The following is a 20,926-nucleotide window of genomic DNA, read 5'->3' on the forward strand; positions in this document are numbered from 1 at the left end:
GCTCAGCTGGTTAAGTGTCCGACTCTTGATTTTGGCTCAGATCTCATACTTTGTGAGTTCAAGCCCCACATCGGGCTTTGAGATAATGTTGCAGAGCCTGCTTGGGATTCTCTCTCTCTCTCTCTCTCTCTCTCTCTCTCTCTCTCTCTCTCTCTCTCAGTTCCTCCCCCGCTTGTACTCTCTCAAAATAAATAAATAAACTTCAAAAAAAAACCCCACAAAAAAAACAGAGTATGCAAGCTAAAGAACACAATGAAACAATGAAACTGGACGGAGAAATTCAGGACACCATCAGTACAACAACAAATATGTAATGGAAGAACAAAATGAGAGGACAGAAAAGGGAGAAGAAAAAATATTTGAAGAAATTATGGTTGAAGAGTCCCAAATTTACTGAAAAACAGTAACCTACCCACCCAGGAAGCTTAACAACTCCAAGCAGGATAAGGGCAAAGAGATCCATAAATACCTCACAGTAAAAATGCCACGAGTCAAAGTCCTGGAAAAAAGCTTGAAGAGAAAAAAGACTAGTCATTTACAAGGGAACCCCAGTAAGATTAATAGCTGAATTCTCAGCAGAAACAATAGAGGCCAGAAGACAATGGGATAACACAGTCAAAGTGCTACAAGAAAAAACCTGTCTATCAATAATCCTATATCCAGTAAAGCTATCTTTCAAATATGAAGATGAAATAAACACTTAACCAAGTGAACAAAAACTGAGAGAATTTGTTGCTAACAGACTCACCTTATAAAAAATACTAATGTAAATTCACCAGTCACTGTTCACAGGGTCACTAGTGGAAAGCAATTCAAATCCACATAAGAAAATACAAAAGAGAACTGGTAAATATAATTATGTAATTTTAATACACAGTACAAATAAGTGTATTTCTTCCTTCTCAAAACTGATTTTATAAGGCAATTATATAATAATACAATTGCATACATTGTACAATGTAATGTTGGCCTATAACATGCAGAAATGCAATACATGTGACGCATAATATATTTGCACAAAGGAGATGAGTAGGGGCAAATGCTTTACCGGGTTAAGAAAATGGCTACAGACTATAAAGCAGTAATTATCACAATGTGTTATTTGGTTTGTAACACTAATACATGTATTATGTATAAAAAATATCACAGAATGCAGGAAAAGGCAATAGAGCTAAATAGGAGTAACAATTCTCTCTATACAACTGGAATTAAGCTAGTTTAGACCAGAAGCTGAATCCGAAGAGTTAAGCTGTATAGGGTAAACCCTAGAGCACCACTATAACAAAAAAACCAAAAACCAGAAAAAAAAACCCTCAAAAACATTTAAAGATCTCACCAAAGAAGATATAGAGATGGCAAATAAGTGTATGAAAAAATACTCAACATCATACGTCATTAGGTAAATGCAGATTCAAACGAGACACCGCTTCACACCAATAGGAATGGCTAAAATCCAAAACACTGACAACACCAAACACTGGCAAGGATGTAGGGTAATAGAAACTCACATTCACTGTGTGGGAATGCGAAAATAGTGCAGCCACTTTGGAAGATGGTTTGGCAGCTTCTCAGAAAACTGAACATTCTTAACCATACAATCTAGCAGTTGCTCCTTGGTATCTACCCAAATGGGCTGAAAACTTATGTGCACACAAACCCCTGTACACATGGATGTTTATAGTAGCTTTTTGACAACTGCTAAAACCTGGAAGCAACCAAGATGTCCTTGAGGAGGTGAATGGATGAATGACAAACTGTGGTATATCCAGATGATGGAATATTATTCAACGCTAAAAAGAAATGAGACATCAAGACACAAGAAGACATGGAGGAACCTTAAATGGGTATCACTGAAGTAAGAGAACCAATGTGAAAAGGCTACATACTATGCAACTATATGGCACTCTGGAAAAGGCAATACTAGGGAGACAGTATAAAAAAGATTAGCAGTTGCCGGAAAGTCTGGGTGGTGGGAGGGAAGGATGAATAAGTGGAGCATGGGATTTCTGGGGTAGTCTAACTACTGCAAGATGCTGTAATGGTGGCTACATTTCATTCTACATTTGTCAGAACCCACAGAATGTACAACACAAGGGGTGAACTCTAATACAAACCATGGACTTTCATTAATAATAATGTAGCTGTGTTAGCTCATCAATTATAATAAATGTACCAGGGGAATGCAAGATGTTAATGACAGGGTAAAGTGGAGGGGAAATTTATGGGAACTCTGTACTCTCTGCTCAATTTTTCTATAAATCTAAAATTGCTCTGAAAAATAGCCCATTAATTTAGGAACTCGTTAAAGAAATCCAAATGCTACATTAGAAAATATTCACTTAATACAAAAGAAATGGGTGAGGCATTGATTTGCATACTGGGTAAGATCTCTGAGATCCTTTGAAACCCTCAGCTAGTCTTACTTTTTAGGCCAGAAGATGTGCATAATTATCAGCAAGACAGTACCAGAAACAAATCATCCCCAGTGTCCCTCTCTGTAAGTATTTCCAGCTGACATTCTCTCCCTCTGCAGGAGGACTCATGAGCAGGTTTCAGAAAGGCCCAGGCCATGGACTGCAGACCATAACCATGGAGAAGAATAAGAAAAGAACACGGCAGCAGCAGGAAGGCCCAGGACTGTGTTAAACTTCACGTGAGCCCACAGTTCCTGGAAAACAGCTACAGTTAAGGAAATCATCATACCCTGTTCTGGGAAACAGCTTACTGCAAAGAGCCCTCCTTTGCCCTAAGTCTGAGACAAAATCCACCATGCTACCGAGTTCATCTATGACAAAGCCAGACACAGACCCACAAAATTTCCATTCTTTACCTCCTAAAAGACTAATGGAACTGTTTGTCCCGATTCAGGGAACAAAATGTTAACTGATGACCAAGCTTTAGTTAAGCTTCTTTCCTTCCCCAAGCCTTTGACACACCCTCAACCTGAGCCAGCCTACAACCCCTCAATGGTTCCTTCTGAGAATAGGCTGACTGTAAGGAAACACTTCTAGTTAACTATCTGATTCTACCACCGACTCCCTCATATCTGATTCTTTCTAGCCCTGTTTACTAGCCCCTGTAAATAAATTCCTTTGTGCCTTTCTTTCTTTCTTTTTTCTCTTTAAGTAATCTCTATGCCCAACGTGGGGTGGGGCTCAAACTCATGACCTCGAGATCAAGAGTCGCATGCTCTACCAAATGAGCCAGCCAGGCACCCCTGCCTGATTTTTTGACACGCTTGTAATCTTAAGGTCGGACTACTCTCCTAATGGCAAAAGCCCCTCCTTTTACTGCAATGATTCTTTTGAATAAAGTCTCCCCTGACTAAAGTCAACATTTTTGTTTTTGTTATTTTTTTTATAGACAATATACTCTATTAGCTCAGGCTAGATGTTAGGGTCCAGCTGAAATCACCCAGCACATCAATGAAAATGTCACTTGAGTTTTATGCAACCGTAGGCTCAGAAAAGCAGCCCAACTTCTCACCCATGGCAGGAAAAGCTCTGCAGGAGTTCTGAGTGGCAGACATCCTGCCAAGGATCAAACACCTCCACTAACAGATAACGAATGTGCCATCTCAGAAGGTAACTTCGTCCCCTATTAGAAAATTCTCATAATTAAGCTGACATTTCCATCTCCGTGGCTGTGACCCACAGGCACCAGTTCTGTCCTCTGAACTACACAGAATTCCTATGTTTCCTTTTAAATCTTTCCGCTGTCTGAAGGCAGCTGCACCTCATCTACTTCACATCGGCGTAACAAGGCACCTGGCCCTAGAGACCGTCCACTGTCTACGCCAAAAAAAAAAAAAAAAAAAAGACCAAATCTTGTCCTCAGTTTGCTTATTTTAAAGAAATTTTTAAAATGTTTTTTAAAGCTTATGTATTTATTTTGAGTGAGTGAGAGAGAGAGAGAGAGGCAGAGAGAAAAGGAGAGAGACAATCCCACGTAGGCTCTGTGCCGTCTGTGTTGACCCTGACGTGGTGCTCGAACCCATGAACCATGAGATCGTGACCTGAGCCCAAACCAAGATTTGGATGCTCAACCAACTGAGCCACCCACGCACCCCCTTTTAAAAATCAGCAGAGGCATGGAAGTCACATTTGGATATTAAGTTCTACTAAGAAAAATTAGGAAAGAGGCAGCACACATCCAGCAAGGGCTATCTATCACTATTTGTTCAGGAGGGTCCAGTCAGCTGAGACATTGCAGCCAGCTTTTCCTGTTGTTATGGAAACAGTGCCTCTGTGAGAGGCTTTTTCCCTTAAAAATAACCCCTCAGTCTCCCCCCTCCAATGATTCAATAAAAATCATGAGTGAGTACAGTCGTCCACATTCCTGACATGAGTGGCAAGACTGGGAACAGACTATAAAAATTTTAACCCACCAGAACACTTGGACAAAACAAACAAAACAAAACAAAAAAATTGCTCCAAATTCTTATAATATACTTGAATACTTGAGAAACTGCTAATCAATTTCTAGGAGGCTTGGCTATTAAATCCAACAGTTTAGCAATATTAACTTGTAAATGTGTTGACAGAAAGAACTACATTTCACTGACTTTTGTCCTTCCAAGATCAGGCATCTTGAGGCATGTTGAATACTGACTAAATTTACCCAGGCCTATCAGAAAGGCCTTCCACTCTGCCACTCCCAGTACCTTGTTCCTAACTGGAGTAAGTCACTCTGGAGACACCATCAACTGTGGACTCTTCCAGTGGGTTCCACCAGCCTGAGGATACTCTTTAGCCAGAGCTCCTGGTCCCTCAGACTTCTGCAAACACACCAGCAGAGACAGCTCATCTCAAACAGGAGATGGCTCAGGGAATATAACCATGCTTTTGTGATTGAGATGTAAGACAAATTGCTTTCTCTGGTTATTGTGCGTGTAATAATCCCAACCTTGCTACACAAATTCCTAGTTGGTGTTTCTTTAATACTCAAGAAAAGATCCATCAAAGCTGAGTGGTTTTTGATGCTGCCTTCAACTAACTCTCCAAACTCATTTATCACCTCAAACATTCTCAACACCTCCAATTTTAATCTCTTCTAGTGAGTTAATTGCAAGGGACTTTTACAGTAATTTTTATCTTAGGAAAATGCTGCCTGGTCTTTAAATTTCTGGCCATCCATGATCAAACACTGAGAAAGTCCTAGGGAAGCATGTGTATCCAACTTCATTGAGGTTATCAGACCTTCTGAGGAAGAAATTTTATATACATAAGATAGATATTACACACAAATCTTATATGCCATATACATATGCATTTTTAAAAAATATCTAAAATGAAAATGCTCATGTTGCAAACAGATGTTATGTACATATATGCATGGAATTTGCAGATTCTGACATGTGGCAGCAGAGTGAAGAGCGACTCCTACATGAGACAACGACCTCAGGAAGTTCAGCAGAACCCTACAGAACATGCCTCTATTTCCTCAGCACTTGAATCCAGCTCTTGACAGAGCCAATATTGACAACACAGTCACAAACACTCTCTTCAGTTATTGGTCAACAGAGGCTCTTTGGCTCAAATCAAGAACATTATTGCTCCTTTGTGTTTCTTACACATGTCACTTTTGGCAGTCAACTGCTCAACAGACACTGCTGGTGCCTCCATCTGCCAATGCCACTTTGACAATGTAGCTCCAGGATGATAACCAGAATATACATGTAGGTGTACATATATACGCACACACAAACAAAAATACATACACAACTAGGGAAGTACCGATTAGGTATTCAGTTTCACAGTGTGCTCTCTCAAATGCTGCCGATACAGCTCAAACAGTAAGGGACTGACCATGCTGGGAATATAAGCCTAGCACAGCAGTGATGATTCATTTGTTCGTTCTCTATTTATTCAGGCCCAGAAACTTCTTTTCCCCTCACTTCCCATATATGGAATCTCTTTCATGTACCTCTCATTCACTCAACAACTACTGATTGACGACTTCATTCTACACTAAGGGATTCAACAGCAAGCAAGACCGACGTAGTTCCTGCCCTCATGAGGCATACAGTCTCCAATGGGGGATACATATAGATAAGGAGGCAATTTCAACATAGCCAGGTAAACATGTTGGTAGGTGGGGACCAGTTCAGGCGCTATGAGGGAAAGCTCAATAAAGGAAAGACACCTAGCTCACACTTAAGGTGTCAGAAAGAGTTTTGGGGGGAAAAATACCTAAGACCTGAATCTATTTCATCTTCTCATTCCATTAATACAGCACAGACTGAGGACCTTCTTTCTTGCCTGGACACGGTCTATTCTTCTGATCGATCTTTCTGCCTTGAATCTCACCTTTGACAGAAACTTTTATCTTCAAGATAAAAAGCGAGCTTCACACACTAGGGCTCTTTGTGATCTCCCACTTATTTCACCAGGCTTTTGCACGCTCCTATATTTAAGGCATACAGAACCATTTCTGAAGTGTCCTGTACTCACCCATGTCTACCCGAAATATCTCTTCCCTTGTGCTTCAAGGCTGATCAAGCTTTATCTTCTTTGGGGAACCTTCCCTGACCACTTATTCTGAGAGAGGCAACTGTTCTGATGTATTTTAGCATTAATTCAGACATCATAAACAGTGTGATATTAAGTATGTGCTATTTTGTTTAGGGTTCAATTTAGGGACACTCAGTGGCCCCAACCTAGAATCCATACTTCAGAGATTGCTAGCTAACATGAATTCCCAAAAGCATCTATTAAAAGTCCTTTAGCTGTCCATAGCTGTTCACCAACACCTAAGACTTTGCTCATTACCTCACAAAAAACAAAACAAAACAAAACAAAACAACAAAACAACAAAAACAAACAAAAATACGCAGAAATTTTTCTGTTGGTGAGATTAATGTCTTAGTAATCAGAATGATAATTATGATAGACTGTCATTGCTAACATAAAAGGTATTCATATATATTTTTATGCATTGAATAAAATGTTTTAGAAATAGTCCCGATTCTTGAATGGAGAGTGAGTCTGTACCTGATCACTTAGGAATGCCACCGGGGGCCACCTGTGTCCAGTCATTCTAGGCTTTGGAAGTTTCTGTTTGTCTGATGCTGATTACAAGAGGATGAGAATCCTACTTCTGTAACATTGCTACACCTCTGACAGTGGTTAGACAGATAGCTAGGACATTCCCAAGTTTAAAATATAGGTTACAGGAACCAATTTCTAAATGAATATTTAATAAACATCTTTAAGTATGGCAGAATTTGCTTTCATTATAATCTAGTAATATAGCTCTAAGGGAGCAGCTAAGTATTTCTCAAACTTTTTCATTGGGATTTTTACATAAAGAGCATAAGAGCTGTAGTAAATCCACCTAGTCATCCCCAACCAGCCTCTCCTCTCTGCTCTTTGTACCCTGCGCACCTTCCATGGCATGTGTCAAACTGTATGGTAATGTCTACCTTCCCCACTAAATGCTGAGGTCCTTAAGAACAAAGGCTATTTTTCATCTCTGTTGCCCCTTGCTTATTTATTAGCTCAGCATCTACATAAAGAAACACCTGTTGGATGGACAATAATACAAAGTAGCGTAACAGAGTGACAGGACATCTAACTAGGATGGGGGGATTTGTGTTTTAACACTAGTTTTAGCAACAGCTGAGTTCTTATGTCAATAATTTACCAGGTTAGGCGCTTAAATAGTATCTCATTTAATCTTCAGGATCCTTCTGAGAGGTAGCACCATCATTTACAGCAAAGGAAGCAGAGAGACTGGCTAAGAAAGTTATTCAGATAAGTAAGAGGAAGAGTCAATATTTGAACCCAAATCTGGCTGAATCTAAAGCACATTTTTAACCTCTACTTTAGAAGTGTGTTCCATAGCTCACACTTGAAAACTTAGGTGAAAAAAATCTCCCTCTGGATTCCAATTTCCTCATCTGTTTACTGAATGACACCAAGCGTCTCCAGCCCTCTCCACTCCTCAGGTTACAGTGTGGCGGTTCCAGGCAGCGACAACCAAAGCCTCAATCTTGCCTGCCTTTGCTGTCCTGACAAAAATGGAAGAGATTTTCCTGTGCAGCATGTGACAGGGCTTTTCACCTAACATATCTTCTTTTCATTCTTTTTTTCTTTTAAAAACGTCTCAGGGGATTCTGCAGGCAGAGAAGAGGGATCCGTTTTTGGCACATTGCTTTGAAGCTAGAACCTGCTGTTAGTTAACAGAGCCAGCAAGTTGTTATTTTTGTTCTACAATTCTTCACTGACATGGATGCTGGCTGAAATTATAAAAAAGGGCAAGGAAAGAAAACCTACATCCAGGGACACTTCAATTGTCAGAAAAATAAAAGTAGTAAAAGAAAACAGTAAAAATGTCAGCTTGTTTACCACATTTCAACCGCACTCTTGCAGCTGTACACAGAAAAAGATTTTAAGTGGTTCTCTTGACATCATCTGAGAATTGCTCAACTGAAAGACTCACACCCTATCTGTGCTGCAAATTTTATAGTCAGGGATTGAAGTGGCATACGTAAATACCACAAATATTTACTGAGCACCTTCTTATGTAGTACGTGCTGAAATGTTAACATCTTGGGCCAGTTTTCTATAGGCACAGCTATCTGGAGGGAAAGCACATCAGTAAGGAAAGAGTATCTTGAACCATCCTCCTTAGAATATCTTTCATATGCACCATTCAATGATCAGAATACTTGCCTGGTAAAGCAAATGCTAATTCTAGAACAATTAAAGTTCTTAGTTGGCAGGAGACTGATGCTAGGCCCAAATCCCCACTTGGCTTCTCTGGAAAAGCCAAGGAATTCTGGTGACATGTCACTGAGGTATTTAATCAGAAAAAACTTTTGACAGCATTGAGATGATTAAAAATCAGTGTCATTTCGAGAAAGTTGTTCAACAGAGAATAAACACACAGAAGGAGGAAGGTGGGTTTGTGCCTTTAAAATTCACTGTCTACAAATGAGCAAAGGAAAAAAAAGACCAGGAAACAGACTCAACTATAGAGAACGAACTGATGGTTACCAGAGGGGAGGTGGGTGGGGTACCATGGGTGAAATGAGTGATGAGGATTAAGGAGGGCACTTGTGATGAGCACTGGGCCATGTATGGAATTGTTGAATCACTATATTGTACACCTGAAACTAATATAACACTGTATGTTAATTATACTGGAATCAAAATAAAAATTTAATAAATTAAAAAAAACCCTCACTTACCTTCTTAACAGCAGGATCCCCTTTGGATGGAGGACAAGGAGGAGACATTTTTACCTGGAAAAAAAAGGCAAACATTTTATTTTATTTAATGCTTTTTTTGAGAGAGAGAGACAAAGAACGGGGGGTGGGGTGGGGGCAGCGAGAGAAGGAGACACAGAATTCGAAGCAGGCTCCAGGCTCTGAGCTGTCAGCACAGAGCCTGATGTGGGGCTCGAACTCATGAACCATGAGATCGCGACCTGAGCCGAAGTTGGATGCTTAACTGACTGAGCCACCCAGGCACCCCAAAGGCAAATATTTTAATACACTTTTGGTTATAATCTAGTTTTATTTGACCCACACTCAAAACAACTCAACTAGAATTGGTATAACCGAGATAAAACAGACCTTTTCAGGGAACAATGAAGAGATTTTTTTAAGTCCCTATGAAACTTTTCCAGAGATCAAAAGTCAGTAGTTAGCCAAGATTAAAATATGATTAGTGTAAGAAAAGTAGAACAGATGGTCCAGACTGGTTTTAACCAAATAGTGGGGAACCAAATAGACACAGATCTTTGTTGACAATGTTAACCAAGTGACACACTATGCAATAGTCAGCATTTCTTGCAGAGGCCAACTCAAAGCATTCTTTGTGATATAATAGCCCTTTTTAAGTAAAACAGGCACAAAAGAGTTTGATAAAATAGTGAAAGATTTAGAAGAAGTATCAGCCAAACCATAATAAAACAATGTTTAGCTCAAGGAAAAGAAGATTGATGGTATAGGGATATCTTGAAATATTTGAGGGTTGAAAGAGATTGTCAGATTAGAAAAATGAGCAAGACTCAACTACACGTTGCCTGCAAAAACCGTATTTTAAATATAAAGGCACAAATAGGTTATAAGCAAAGGGATTGCAAAGACAGTACTAGATTTCAGAGCAAAGACTATTAGCATGGATAAAGAAGATCATTTCACAATAATAAAGGGGTCCAATTCATCAGGAAGATGTAACAATCCTAAATGTCCATGCATCTAATAGCTTAAAAATACATAAAATAAAAATTGATAGAATTGAAAGAACAAGATTTTATAGTTATAGATTTCCATATCCTTCTCTCTCAATATTATTAGAGAACAAATAGGCAGATAATTAGCAAGGATTTAGAAGATTTACATGATACAATCAACTAACTCGATCAGTTGGACATCAACAGAACACTCCACCCAGCAAAAGCAGAATATACATTCTTTTCAAGTGCATGCGGACAACTTACAAGCCACATAGACTATTTTATACCAATAAAACAATTCTCAGCAAACGTAAACAGATCCAAGTGATACTAAAAAGTTTCTCTGATAACAATTTATCATGGAAATAATTTAGAATCAGTAACAGAAAGATCTCTAAAAAAAATTCCCAAATATTTAGGAACTATTAACCAAATAACCAATGGGTCAAAGAAGAAATCAAAAGGAAATTAGATCCTAGAAACACCCAACCTAGCAAGAATGAATCATGAAGAAACAGAAAATCTGAACAGCCAATAAGTAGTAAGGACACTGAATCCATAATCAAAACCTCCCAACAAAGAAAAGCCCAGGTCCAGATAACTTCATTGATGAACTCTAACAAACATTCAAAGAATTAACACCAATCCTTCTAAAACTCTCCCAAAAAATTGAGAAGGGAACACTTCCAACCTCATTTTAGGAGGTCAGCATTACCCTGATATTAAAGCCAGAAAAGGGCACTACAAGAAAATTACAGGCCAATATCCCTGATAAACAAGGATGGAAAATCCTCAACAAAATACCAGCAAACTGAATTCAACAGTACATTAAAAGGACCATATAACACGATTAAGTGGGATATATCCCTGGGCTGCAAAGATGTTTTAACATATACAAATTAATAAAGGTGATATGTCACATTAACAGAATTAAGGGGAAAAAAACTCTGATCATCTCAATTGATGCAGGAAAATTCTTTGCCTTTTCATGATAAAAACACTCAATAAACTAGGATTAGAAGGAAACTACCTTCTTCTTACATAATACCTACCTTCTTACATAATAAAGGCCATGTATAAAAAAATCTCCACAACTAACATCACACTCAATGATGAAACATTAAAAGCTTTTCCTCTAAAATTAGCAACAATGCCTGCTTTCACCACTTCTACTGAATATAGTATTGGAAATTCTTGCCAGAGCAATTGGGCAAGAAAAAGAAATAAAGGCCATTCACATTGGAAAGGGGAAAAGTAAAACTATTTCTATTTGCCGATGACATATTGTATGTATAAAACTACAGAATCCACAAAAATATCAGTTAGAATAAACAAATAAAGGACACAAATCAGCATATAAAAATCAGTGTGTTTTTGATGAACAATCTGAAAATGAAATTAAGAAAACAATTTCACTTACCACAGCATCAAAAAGAATAAAATACTTAGGAATAAACTTAGCCAAGGAGGCAAAAGACTGGTACACTGAAAACTTTTTATAAACCGTTGCTGAAAAAAATTAAAGGAGACAAAGATAAAAAGAAAACATCCTGTATTCATGGACTGGAAGACTGAATTGTTAAGATGTCCATACTACCGAAAGCAATCTACAAATTCAAGGAAATTCTTATCAAAATCTCAGTGACATTACTGTAGCAGGAATCTTGCACAGAGTCATGACATTGAAGCTTTTCTTCCCAGGAAGCAACTTTATTCGTGCTGTCACTGCTCAGTTTGGTTCCTACAGAAGAACTGAGCCCCAAGCACCACGTGGTGTAGTTTTTGTACACATTTTTTACTTCTTTGTCTCCCATATATGGTAACAGACAAACACGCAGTCTGATTAAGTGGTCTCATGTTACAAGGTCATGAGGGATGTTGTCACGTATGCTTATAGCCAGGTTGCCTTGAGGTTTTCTTTTTTTTTTTTTTTTTCTTAGTGAGGGGACCCTACCACATTATAACAGAAATAGAAAAATCCATCCTAAAATTCACATGGAACCTCATGGGACTCTAAATAGCCAAAACAATCTTGAAAAAAAACCAAAGTTGGAGGTCTCATATTTCCTAGTTTCTAAAATTCTATAAAACTATAGAAATCAGAACTGTGCTACTGGGCTAAAGACATACAGACCAATGGAATAATGAGACCAGAAAGAAATCTTCACAGATAAGGTCAAATGGTTTTTGACAAGGGTGCCAAGACCCACTCAAAAGGGGAAAACAACAGTCTTTTCAATAAATGGTACTGGAAAACCAGATATCCATATGCAAGAGAATCAAGTTAGACTTTTACCTTACACCAAATATAAAAACTAACTCAAAGTGGATCAAAAAGACCTAAATACAAAAGCTAAAACCATAAAACTCTTATAAGAAAACACAGGGAAAATTTCATAACACTGGATTTAGCAATGATTTCTTAAAGATGACACCAAAGGTACAAACAACAATTAACAAAAAAGTAGACAACTGAACTGCATCAAAATTAAAAATTTTTGCATACCAAAGGACTTATAGAGTAAAAAGGCAAGTCACTGAATGTAAGAAAATATTTGCAAATGCCACATGACAAATATCCAGAATAAGGGATTCATATCTTGAATATACAGAGAATGCTTAAAATTCAATAACAAACCAAAATACCAGATCAAAAATGAGCAAAGCACTTGGACATTTCTCTAAAGACATACAGATAGCCAATAAGCACACGAAAAGATGCACATCATTAGTCATTCACAAAACGCAAATTAAAAATACAATGAGATATCATCACACACATACCAGAGCAGCTGAAACTAAAAAGACTGACTACACCAAGGATGTGGAAGAACTGGAACCCTCATGTAATGCTGGTAGGAGAGTAAAATGGTACAACCACTTTGGAAAGCAGTTTGGTAGCTTAAGATGATAAACACACATTTGCCATATGGGTCAGTCATTCCATTCCAAACGTATTTACCCAAGAGAAATGAAAGTATATGTCCACACAAAGACTTGTACACAAGTTTTCAAAACAGCTTCATCTGTAACAGCCAGAAACTGGACAAATGCAAATATCAACAGGTGAAATCATCAATAAGTAATGGTATATCCTTAGAACAAATCACTACTCAGCAGTAAGAAGAAATGAACTCTTATAAAAATATGGATGAATCTTAATTATGCTAATTGAAAAAAGACCAAAAAAGTATACTTCCTTGATGGTTCTACTGATCTAAAATTCTAGAAAATGCAAAATAATCTACTGTAACAAAGCCAGTCGGTGCCTTCTGGGGAAGAGAATGGAAGAACTGAGTAAGTTTTTAGTAGTGAGAGGGTCACTCTCACTTTAGTAGTGAGAGTAGTAACAGGTCTGCAAAATGACCTTGATTGTAGTGATGGATTCAAGGATATATACATGCTGTATTTGTACAATCTGTATGAGTGTATTTTATGTTAATTATACTTTAATAAAGCATTTAAAGAAATTTATAGGATAAAGCTAAAACAGTGCTTAGAGGAAGAAATTTATAGCTTTTTATACTATCCTGGAGAATAAGAAAGGTTTAAAACGAAGGACCTATGCAAGTGAGATAAAGAAAATCAAAGTAAAACCAAACTAAGTTGAGGGAAGGAAATAAGGAACAGAAATCAACACAATTGAAATCAAAATAACAGAGAAAATTAACAAAGCCAAAAGTTGGTTCTTTGAACATATCAACAAGACTGATAAACTCTTAGATTGATCAAGAGAATATAAATCAACAATATCAGTAATGAAAGATATACTACTACATACTACAATACTTACACACATTTAGAAGAGGCTATTATGAAAAATTTTATGCCAATAAATTTGACAAATTAGAACACGTTCCTTGAAAAGCAACTCAATAAAATGGACCCAAGATGAAACAGGAAATATGAATAACCCTATATTTATTAAAGAATTAAATGTTATCTAATCTTCTCCTAAGGAAAACTCCCAAGTCCACATGCTTTTAGCAGTGAATTCTAGCAAATATGAAGTACACAGAGACTAATCTGTACTAATATAAAATTAGAACATCAACTTGTTAGTTTACAAGGAAAAATATAATCCTTATTGTAAGTAGTTCAACAGACAGTAGATACGATCTGTCTAGGATGATGCCACAGAGGTAGAAGTATTAGACAAGCAACTGGATTCAAGTTCTCCAGCGCTTTCAATTCTGATGGTCTACTTCTAAGAGTATACATGCTAAAGATACTTCTTATCACTGTGCCATCAGGCTATTCAAATAGGACCATACTGCAGCCTTTTTTCTTTTCTTTTCTTTTCTTTTCTTTTCTTTTCTTTTCTTTCTTTCTTTTTTTTTTTTTTTTTTGCCTTTCCCCTTTGACTTTCAGAATAAGTTTAGAAAACATAACCTCAGCTCAGGGGTCAAAACTGCTGGCTGTTCAGACTTTCCTTTCAGTCTGGTCGTTCAGCAGGTCTGCAAAAATTAGACTTGACAGTCTTTGCTTTAACGTACCATGACATTAATACTCTGGAATTCACTACAGATGTATGATATAGCTTGCTAAACGTTATCCAATTTTAACTACGGGTATGCTCTTTTTGAAAAGAGAGAAAATAGATTTTCAAAGCAAAGTAGGTATTTAAGCTTAAAAAAATGACCTCATGAAAGAATCTGCAGATTTTTAAAAACAAGCCAAGAACTAGATGTGATGCTGGACAATTTATCTGTGAAAGCTGTTCTCTGGAGATTAAGTTAGAGAGTGTTTGAAGTGGCAACAGAAATGGTTCAGCATTGCTCATGAAAGGTCTTATTTTTCATTTAACAGGATTCCTTCTGGAAATGCCTCAGGCAATGCAGCTTCAAAGAGACACTTTAAATCCAGGTGTGCAGACACCAGATCTGGGGATATGGATGATGTATTAAGCTATGGCCTTAGTAATGCTGAACTGTGGGGGACCTGGGTGGCTTAGTCAGTTGGGCATCCAACTTTGGCTCAGGTCATGATCTCACAGCTCGTGAGTTTGAGCCCCGCGTCAGGCTCTAGGCTGACAGCTCAGAGCCCGGAGACTGCTTGGGATTCTGTGTCTCCCTCTCTCTGCCTCTCCCCTGCTAGTGCGCGCGCGCTCGCTCTGTCTCTCTCTCTCTCTCTCTCTCTCAAAAATAAACATTTAAAAAAATTTTTTTAAATGCTGAACTTTTTTGATTTTTGTTAAAATGATTTCTGACTTAGACAAGCAATCTGATCTGAAGTTTAATAGCAATATGAATACCTTCTTTATCACTTTGTTAAACAAGCCTTGGTTTTTCTGATTACTAAAGGAATACATGGTTCACTAATAGAAGTTTAGAAAATAATAAAGAGCAAAACAAAGGTAATAAAAATCACAATCTAACCACACAGCAGCAACCACTATTAACATTTGGAATCACGCTGTTTTGTGATCTTTTCATGTTACATGTTGAAAGTGTCTATTTCACCATATCAGTATTCTTCTATGATTTTTCTATGAAGCAGTCCATTCACTGTATAGATATGCTGTGACTAACTTCACCGACTATTTGGAGGTTACTAGGACATGTGTTTTCAAAATTTTTTAATTAAGAAAATGTTGTCATAAACATCTTGACACATACTCTTGATGTGTTATTTCTATTGCATATATATTTACTAAGTCCCTGCTTCAAAGGGCATAGATGTTCAAAAACACATACTGCCGGTTTTTCTCCTGACAAGGAAGATGGATCCACAAACCTGCTTCCTAGAATTCTGAAATCCAAAGACTCTGAAACAAAAAAGATTTTTTTGTTTTTAAACTTTTGGCACTGACAGCAAAATCCAACTGGAAGTGAAGTAAGGCTATTTATAGTCTTTATTTTTCCCACATAAGTGTTTGATTATGGGATGCTGTCCTAGACTCTACTGGGAATGTTACATAATATACAATATATATACTGTATTACTTTTCTTTTAGCACTTCAAGGATGGCATTTTATTGTTTCTTTGTTTCTTGAGAAGTCAGCCATCAGAAACCTCTGCTTGCTCTCTAAACAACATTTTTTCCCATTTTGTTTAGAGCTAGGGCTATTTGGCAGAAAGGCTGTTCAATATAGGTAACCCTTACCATTACTACAACTGGACCTTGTATTACATTTCTTTAAATACTCTTCCTGTATGATTCCTGCCTCTACTTCCTCCAGGACTTTAATTACAGGTGTTGTCTTTTGGTACCTGAAGTTGTTCCACAGTTCACTGCTGCTTTATTCATTTTTCCTCTTTGATTTGGGATATTTTCTGTTGCTATGTATTCAAGTTCACTAATCATTTCTTCTGCTATGTCCATTATGCTGTTAACCCCATTCACTGTGCTCTGCAGCTCAGACACCGTAGTTTTAATCTCTAGATGTTCTATTGCCTCTTTATAATTTCCATAACTCTATTGAACAGGTCTAGTCTCTCCTCTAGCTTCCTGAACATATGGAATACAATTATAATAACTGTTTTAATGTCCTTATTTACCAATTCTATCATTTGTGCCATTTCTGGGTCTGTTTCAATGGACTGCCTTTTTTTTTTTTTTTAATTTTAGAGAGAGCTCACTCGCATGAGGAGGGGGAGAAGGGCAGGTGGAGAGACAGATCATCTTAAGCACGCACGACACTCAGCATGGAGCCCGATGCAGGACTTGATCCCATGACGCTGGGATCATGACCTGAGCAAAAATCAAGAGTAGGACACTCAACCAACTAAGCCATCCACGCACCCTAAGGATTGCTTTTTTTCCCAATATATGAAATTTATTGCCAAATTGGTTTCCATACAACACTCAGTGCTCATCCCAACAGGTGCCCTCCTCAATACCCCTTACCCTCCCTCCCACCCCCCCATCAACCCTCAGTTTGTTCTCAGTTTTTAAGAGTCTCTTATGTTTTGGCTCCCTCCCTCTCTAACCTTTCTTTTTTTTCTTTTTTCCTTCCCCTCCCCCATGGTCTTCTGGTAAGTTTCTCAGGATCCACATAAGAATGAAAACATACAGTATCTGTCTTTCTCTGTATGACTTACTTCACTTAACATAACACTCTCCAGTTCCATCCACATTGCTACAAAGGGCCATATTTCATTCTTTCTCATTGCCACGTAATATTCCATGTGTATATAAACCACAACTTCTTTATCCATTCGTCAGTTGATGGACATTTAGGCTCTTTCCATAATTTGGCTATTGTTGAGAGTGCTGCTATAAACATTGGGGTACAAGTGCCCCTATGCATCAGCACTCCTGTATCCCTTGGGTAAATTCCTAGCAGTGCTATTGCTGGGTCATAGGGTAGGTCTATTTTTAATTTTTTGAAGAACCTCCACACTGTTTTCCAGAGTGGCTGTGCCAATTTGCATTCCCACCAACGGTGCAAGAGGGTTCCCGTTTCTCCACATCCTCTCCAGCATCTATGGTCTCCTGATTTGTTCATTTTGGCCACTCTGACTGGTGTGAGGTGGTATCTGGGTGTGGTTTTGATTTGTATTTCCCTGATGAGGAGTGACATTGAGCATCTTTTCATGTGCCTGTTGGCCATCCGGATGTCTTCTTTAGAGAAGTGTCTATTCATGTTTTCTGCCCATTTCTTCACTGGGTTATTTGTTTTTCGGGTGTGGAGTTTGGTGAGCTCTTTATAGATTTTGGATACTAGCCCTTTGTCCGATATGTCATTTGCAAATATCTTTTCCCATTCTGTTGGTTGCCTTTTAGTTTTGTTGGTTGTTTCCTTTGCTGTGCAGAAGCTTTTTATCTTCATAAGGTCCCAGTAGTTCATTTTTGCTTTTAATTCCCTTGCCTTTGGGGATGTGTGAAGTAAGAAATTGCTACAACTGAGGTCAGAGAGGTCTCTTCCTGCTTTCTCCTCTAGGATTTTGATGGTTTCCTGTCTCACATTCAGGTCCTTTATCCATTTTGAGTTTATTTTTGTGCATGGTGTGAGAAAGTGGTCTAGTTTCAATCTTCTGCATGTTGCTGTCCAGTTCTCCCAGCACCATTTGTTAAAGAGACTGTCTTTTTTCCATTGGATGTTCTTTCCTGCTTTGTCAAAGATTAGTTGGCCATATGTTTGTGGGTCTAGTTCTGGGGTTTCTATTATATTCCATTGGTCTATGTGTCTGTTTTTGTGCCAATACCATGCTGTCTTAATGATTACAGCTTTGTAGTAGAGGCTAAAGTCTGGGATTGTGATGCCTCCTGCTTTGGTCTTCTTCTTCAAAATCACTTTGGCTATTTGGGGCCTTTTGTGGTTCCATATGAATTTTAGGATTGCTTGTTCTAGCTTCGAGAAGAATGTTGGTGCAATTTTGATTGGGATTGCATTGAATGTGTAGACAGCTTTGGGTAGTATTAAGGATTGCTTTTTTTAAAGAAAAATTTTTAGAGTAGTTTCGGGTTTGCATCAAAATTGAGAGGAAGGTACAAAATAGCGCATACATCCCATGCTCCCACATCTGCACAGCCTTCCCCCTTATCAACATCCTCCACCACAGCAGTACATCTGTTACAACTGATGACACATTACACTGACACATCATTATCACCCAGAGTGATATAAACCCAGTTTATATTAGGGTTCACATTTGGTGTTGTTGCCTTCTATGGGTTTAGACAAACGTGTAATGACATATGTCCACTACTGTAATATTACACAGAGTATCTTCACTGCCCTAAGGTCTTCTGTGTTCCATTTATTCATCCCCCCTCCCCACTGGCCCCTGGCAGCCACTGATGTTTTTACTGCCTCCACAGCTTTGCCTTCTTCAGAATGTCATACAGTTGATTTTTTCCCTCCTCTTTATGACTTGCATTTTTCCTGCTTTCTTGCATACCTGGTAACTTTTGATCAAATGTCAGACATTGTGAATTTTACCTTGTTGGGTAAAATATTTTTGTAATCCCTACCATACTCTTGAACTTTGTTCTGGGATGTAGTTAAAATACTTGGAAATAATTTGGGGCACCTGTCTAGCCCAGCCAGAAGAGGATGTGACTTCACCTCGGGGTCGTGAGTTCGAGTCCCATGTTGGGTATACAGATTACTAAAAAAAAACAAACCTAAAAAAAAAATAAATAAATACTTGGAAATAATTTGATCTTTTTCAGGTTTTAAGTTTTGTGAGATGGGATCAAAGCAGCCGTTAGTCTAGGGTTAACTTTTCCCTCAATATGATGGTCAAGACTTGACTTAGTACTCAGTGCTGCCCTGTGAAGGATGCAGTGTTCCAGGCTGGCATTATTCCTGGCTGTATGTCAATCTGGGGGTACTGCTACCTCTAATCCTTTTGTGTGGTTCTTCTTCAGGCCTTGAGTGTTCTGCTTCCTCACACATGAGTGGACAATATTCAACTTAATACTGAAGGTTGTCTTATGCAGGTCTCTGGGGCTTTTTCCCTGTGCAGCTCTTTCCTGTTCATACTCTGTTCGGCAACCTCAAGCCACCTCGCCTTCTCTGGACTCCAGCTCTGCCTCCTCAACTCGGAGAGACCGGTGAGCTCTGCCTCGGTTTCCTCTTCCCTGTGCCATGGCTAACCTTTCTGCTAGCAGTATACTAAGGATGATCCTAGGGCTTACGTTATTTGTTTCTCATCTCTCAGGGGCCACACTTCTTCACTGCTCAATGTCCAATGTCTTGAGAACCACTGTTTATAAATGTTGTCTATTTCCGCCCAAGAACTCCAAATGCATCCTGTCAGAAATTGAAGTCCCTGTATTACCTTTTAAATAAAAAAACTTCTCAATTCTGAAACTTATCTTGTCAAAGGGATCTGGATAAGGGATTGTGCACTTGTACAAACATACCTTCCCACTACTAATGATTAAAAAGTGTCTGCCTCGTCACAGCCTTAACAATATAAATGTGTATCTATTTTGAAATGTGTGCCAGTTTATTGTGTATTTTTACAAATTAGCCAGTTTAATAACTTAAAAAAACGGCATATTGTTGTTTTAATTTGTATTTCTTTGATCACTGGTAATGAAGTTGAACATTTTTTCACATTTCATTGAACACTATTATTTTTAAATGTCACTTGCCCACATTCCCATCAAAGCTTTAGTTCTACATAAATACTGTAAACACTTTTTGGGTACTATTGTTATCCTCTGGTCTTTTGGACATAAGCCTTTTCTGGATCAAAGTGAAGGGTGCAAACTTTCAGGGCTTTAAGCATCTGTTAAACCACTCTGGCAGTGGTGACAAGGGAGGTGCTCACAGAGACGTGACTGTCTATCCATTTTCCACAGTCAATACATTACATGTGTCCTCTGTTTCAAACCCTTCAATGTTTCCTACTACTTTAAGAATAAAAAGTAAACTCTTCACCAGATCTTCCAGGCTATTCAGGACATGGCCCTGCCTACCTCTTCAACCTCATTCCTTGCCACACTCCTCTTTAGTTTCTATGTTTCACCCACTGATCTTTTCTCAGTTCCTTGAACAAGTCAACCCTCTCCTCAGTTCCTCTGTGCTTGCTCTTCTCTTGCTTGGAATATTCTTCACATGGATGGTACTTTCCTGTCCTTCAGATCTTAGCTTAAATATCACCTCTGCAGACGGATATTCCTGGACCACTCTCCAGAGTAGGTTTCCCTCATGCTATTCTTCCCATAACATTCTATTCTTTCCCGATAGCACTTACAACCTATCACAATTTGGAGTTACACATGCAATTACAGTTTGCTTACAATTTAATTATCGTCTAGCTCTCTTCCTATATGGTAAGC

The 20,926-nt window shown here is 38.3% G+C and overlaps 1 protein-coding gene across 15 annotated transcripts in view; it reads right to left on the reverse strand.

Annotated features, from left to right (window-relative positions):
- VPS8 (VPS8 subunit of CORVET complex) overlaps positions 1-20,926 on the reverse strand; it is a 252,516-nt gene that overhangs the window by 28,456 nt on the left and 203,134 nt on the right. For 14 of the 15 annotated variants that reach the window (XM_045037181.1, XM_045037182.1, XM_011286041.3 and 11 more), the window contains one exon: positions 9,194-9,247. In XM_045037181.1, coding sequence (XP_044893116.1) covers positions 9,194-9,247 — 54 coding nt within the window. Of the gene's footprint in view, positions 1-3,910; positions 8,117-9,193; positions 9,248-20,926 lie in introns of those variants that run through there. The other variant, XM_045037183.1, reaches the window with a different exon arrangement.

This window comes from Felis catus, chromosome C2, assembly GCF_018350175.1.
Source record: "Felis catus isolate Fca126 chromosome C2, F.catus_Fca126_mat1.0, whole genome shotgun sequence".
In the NCBI taxonomy this organism is placed as follows: Eukaryota; Metazoa; Chordata; class Mammalia; order Carnivora; family Felidae; genus Felis; species Felis catus.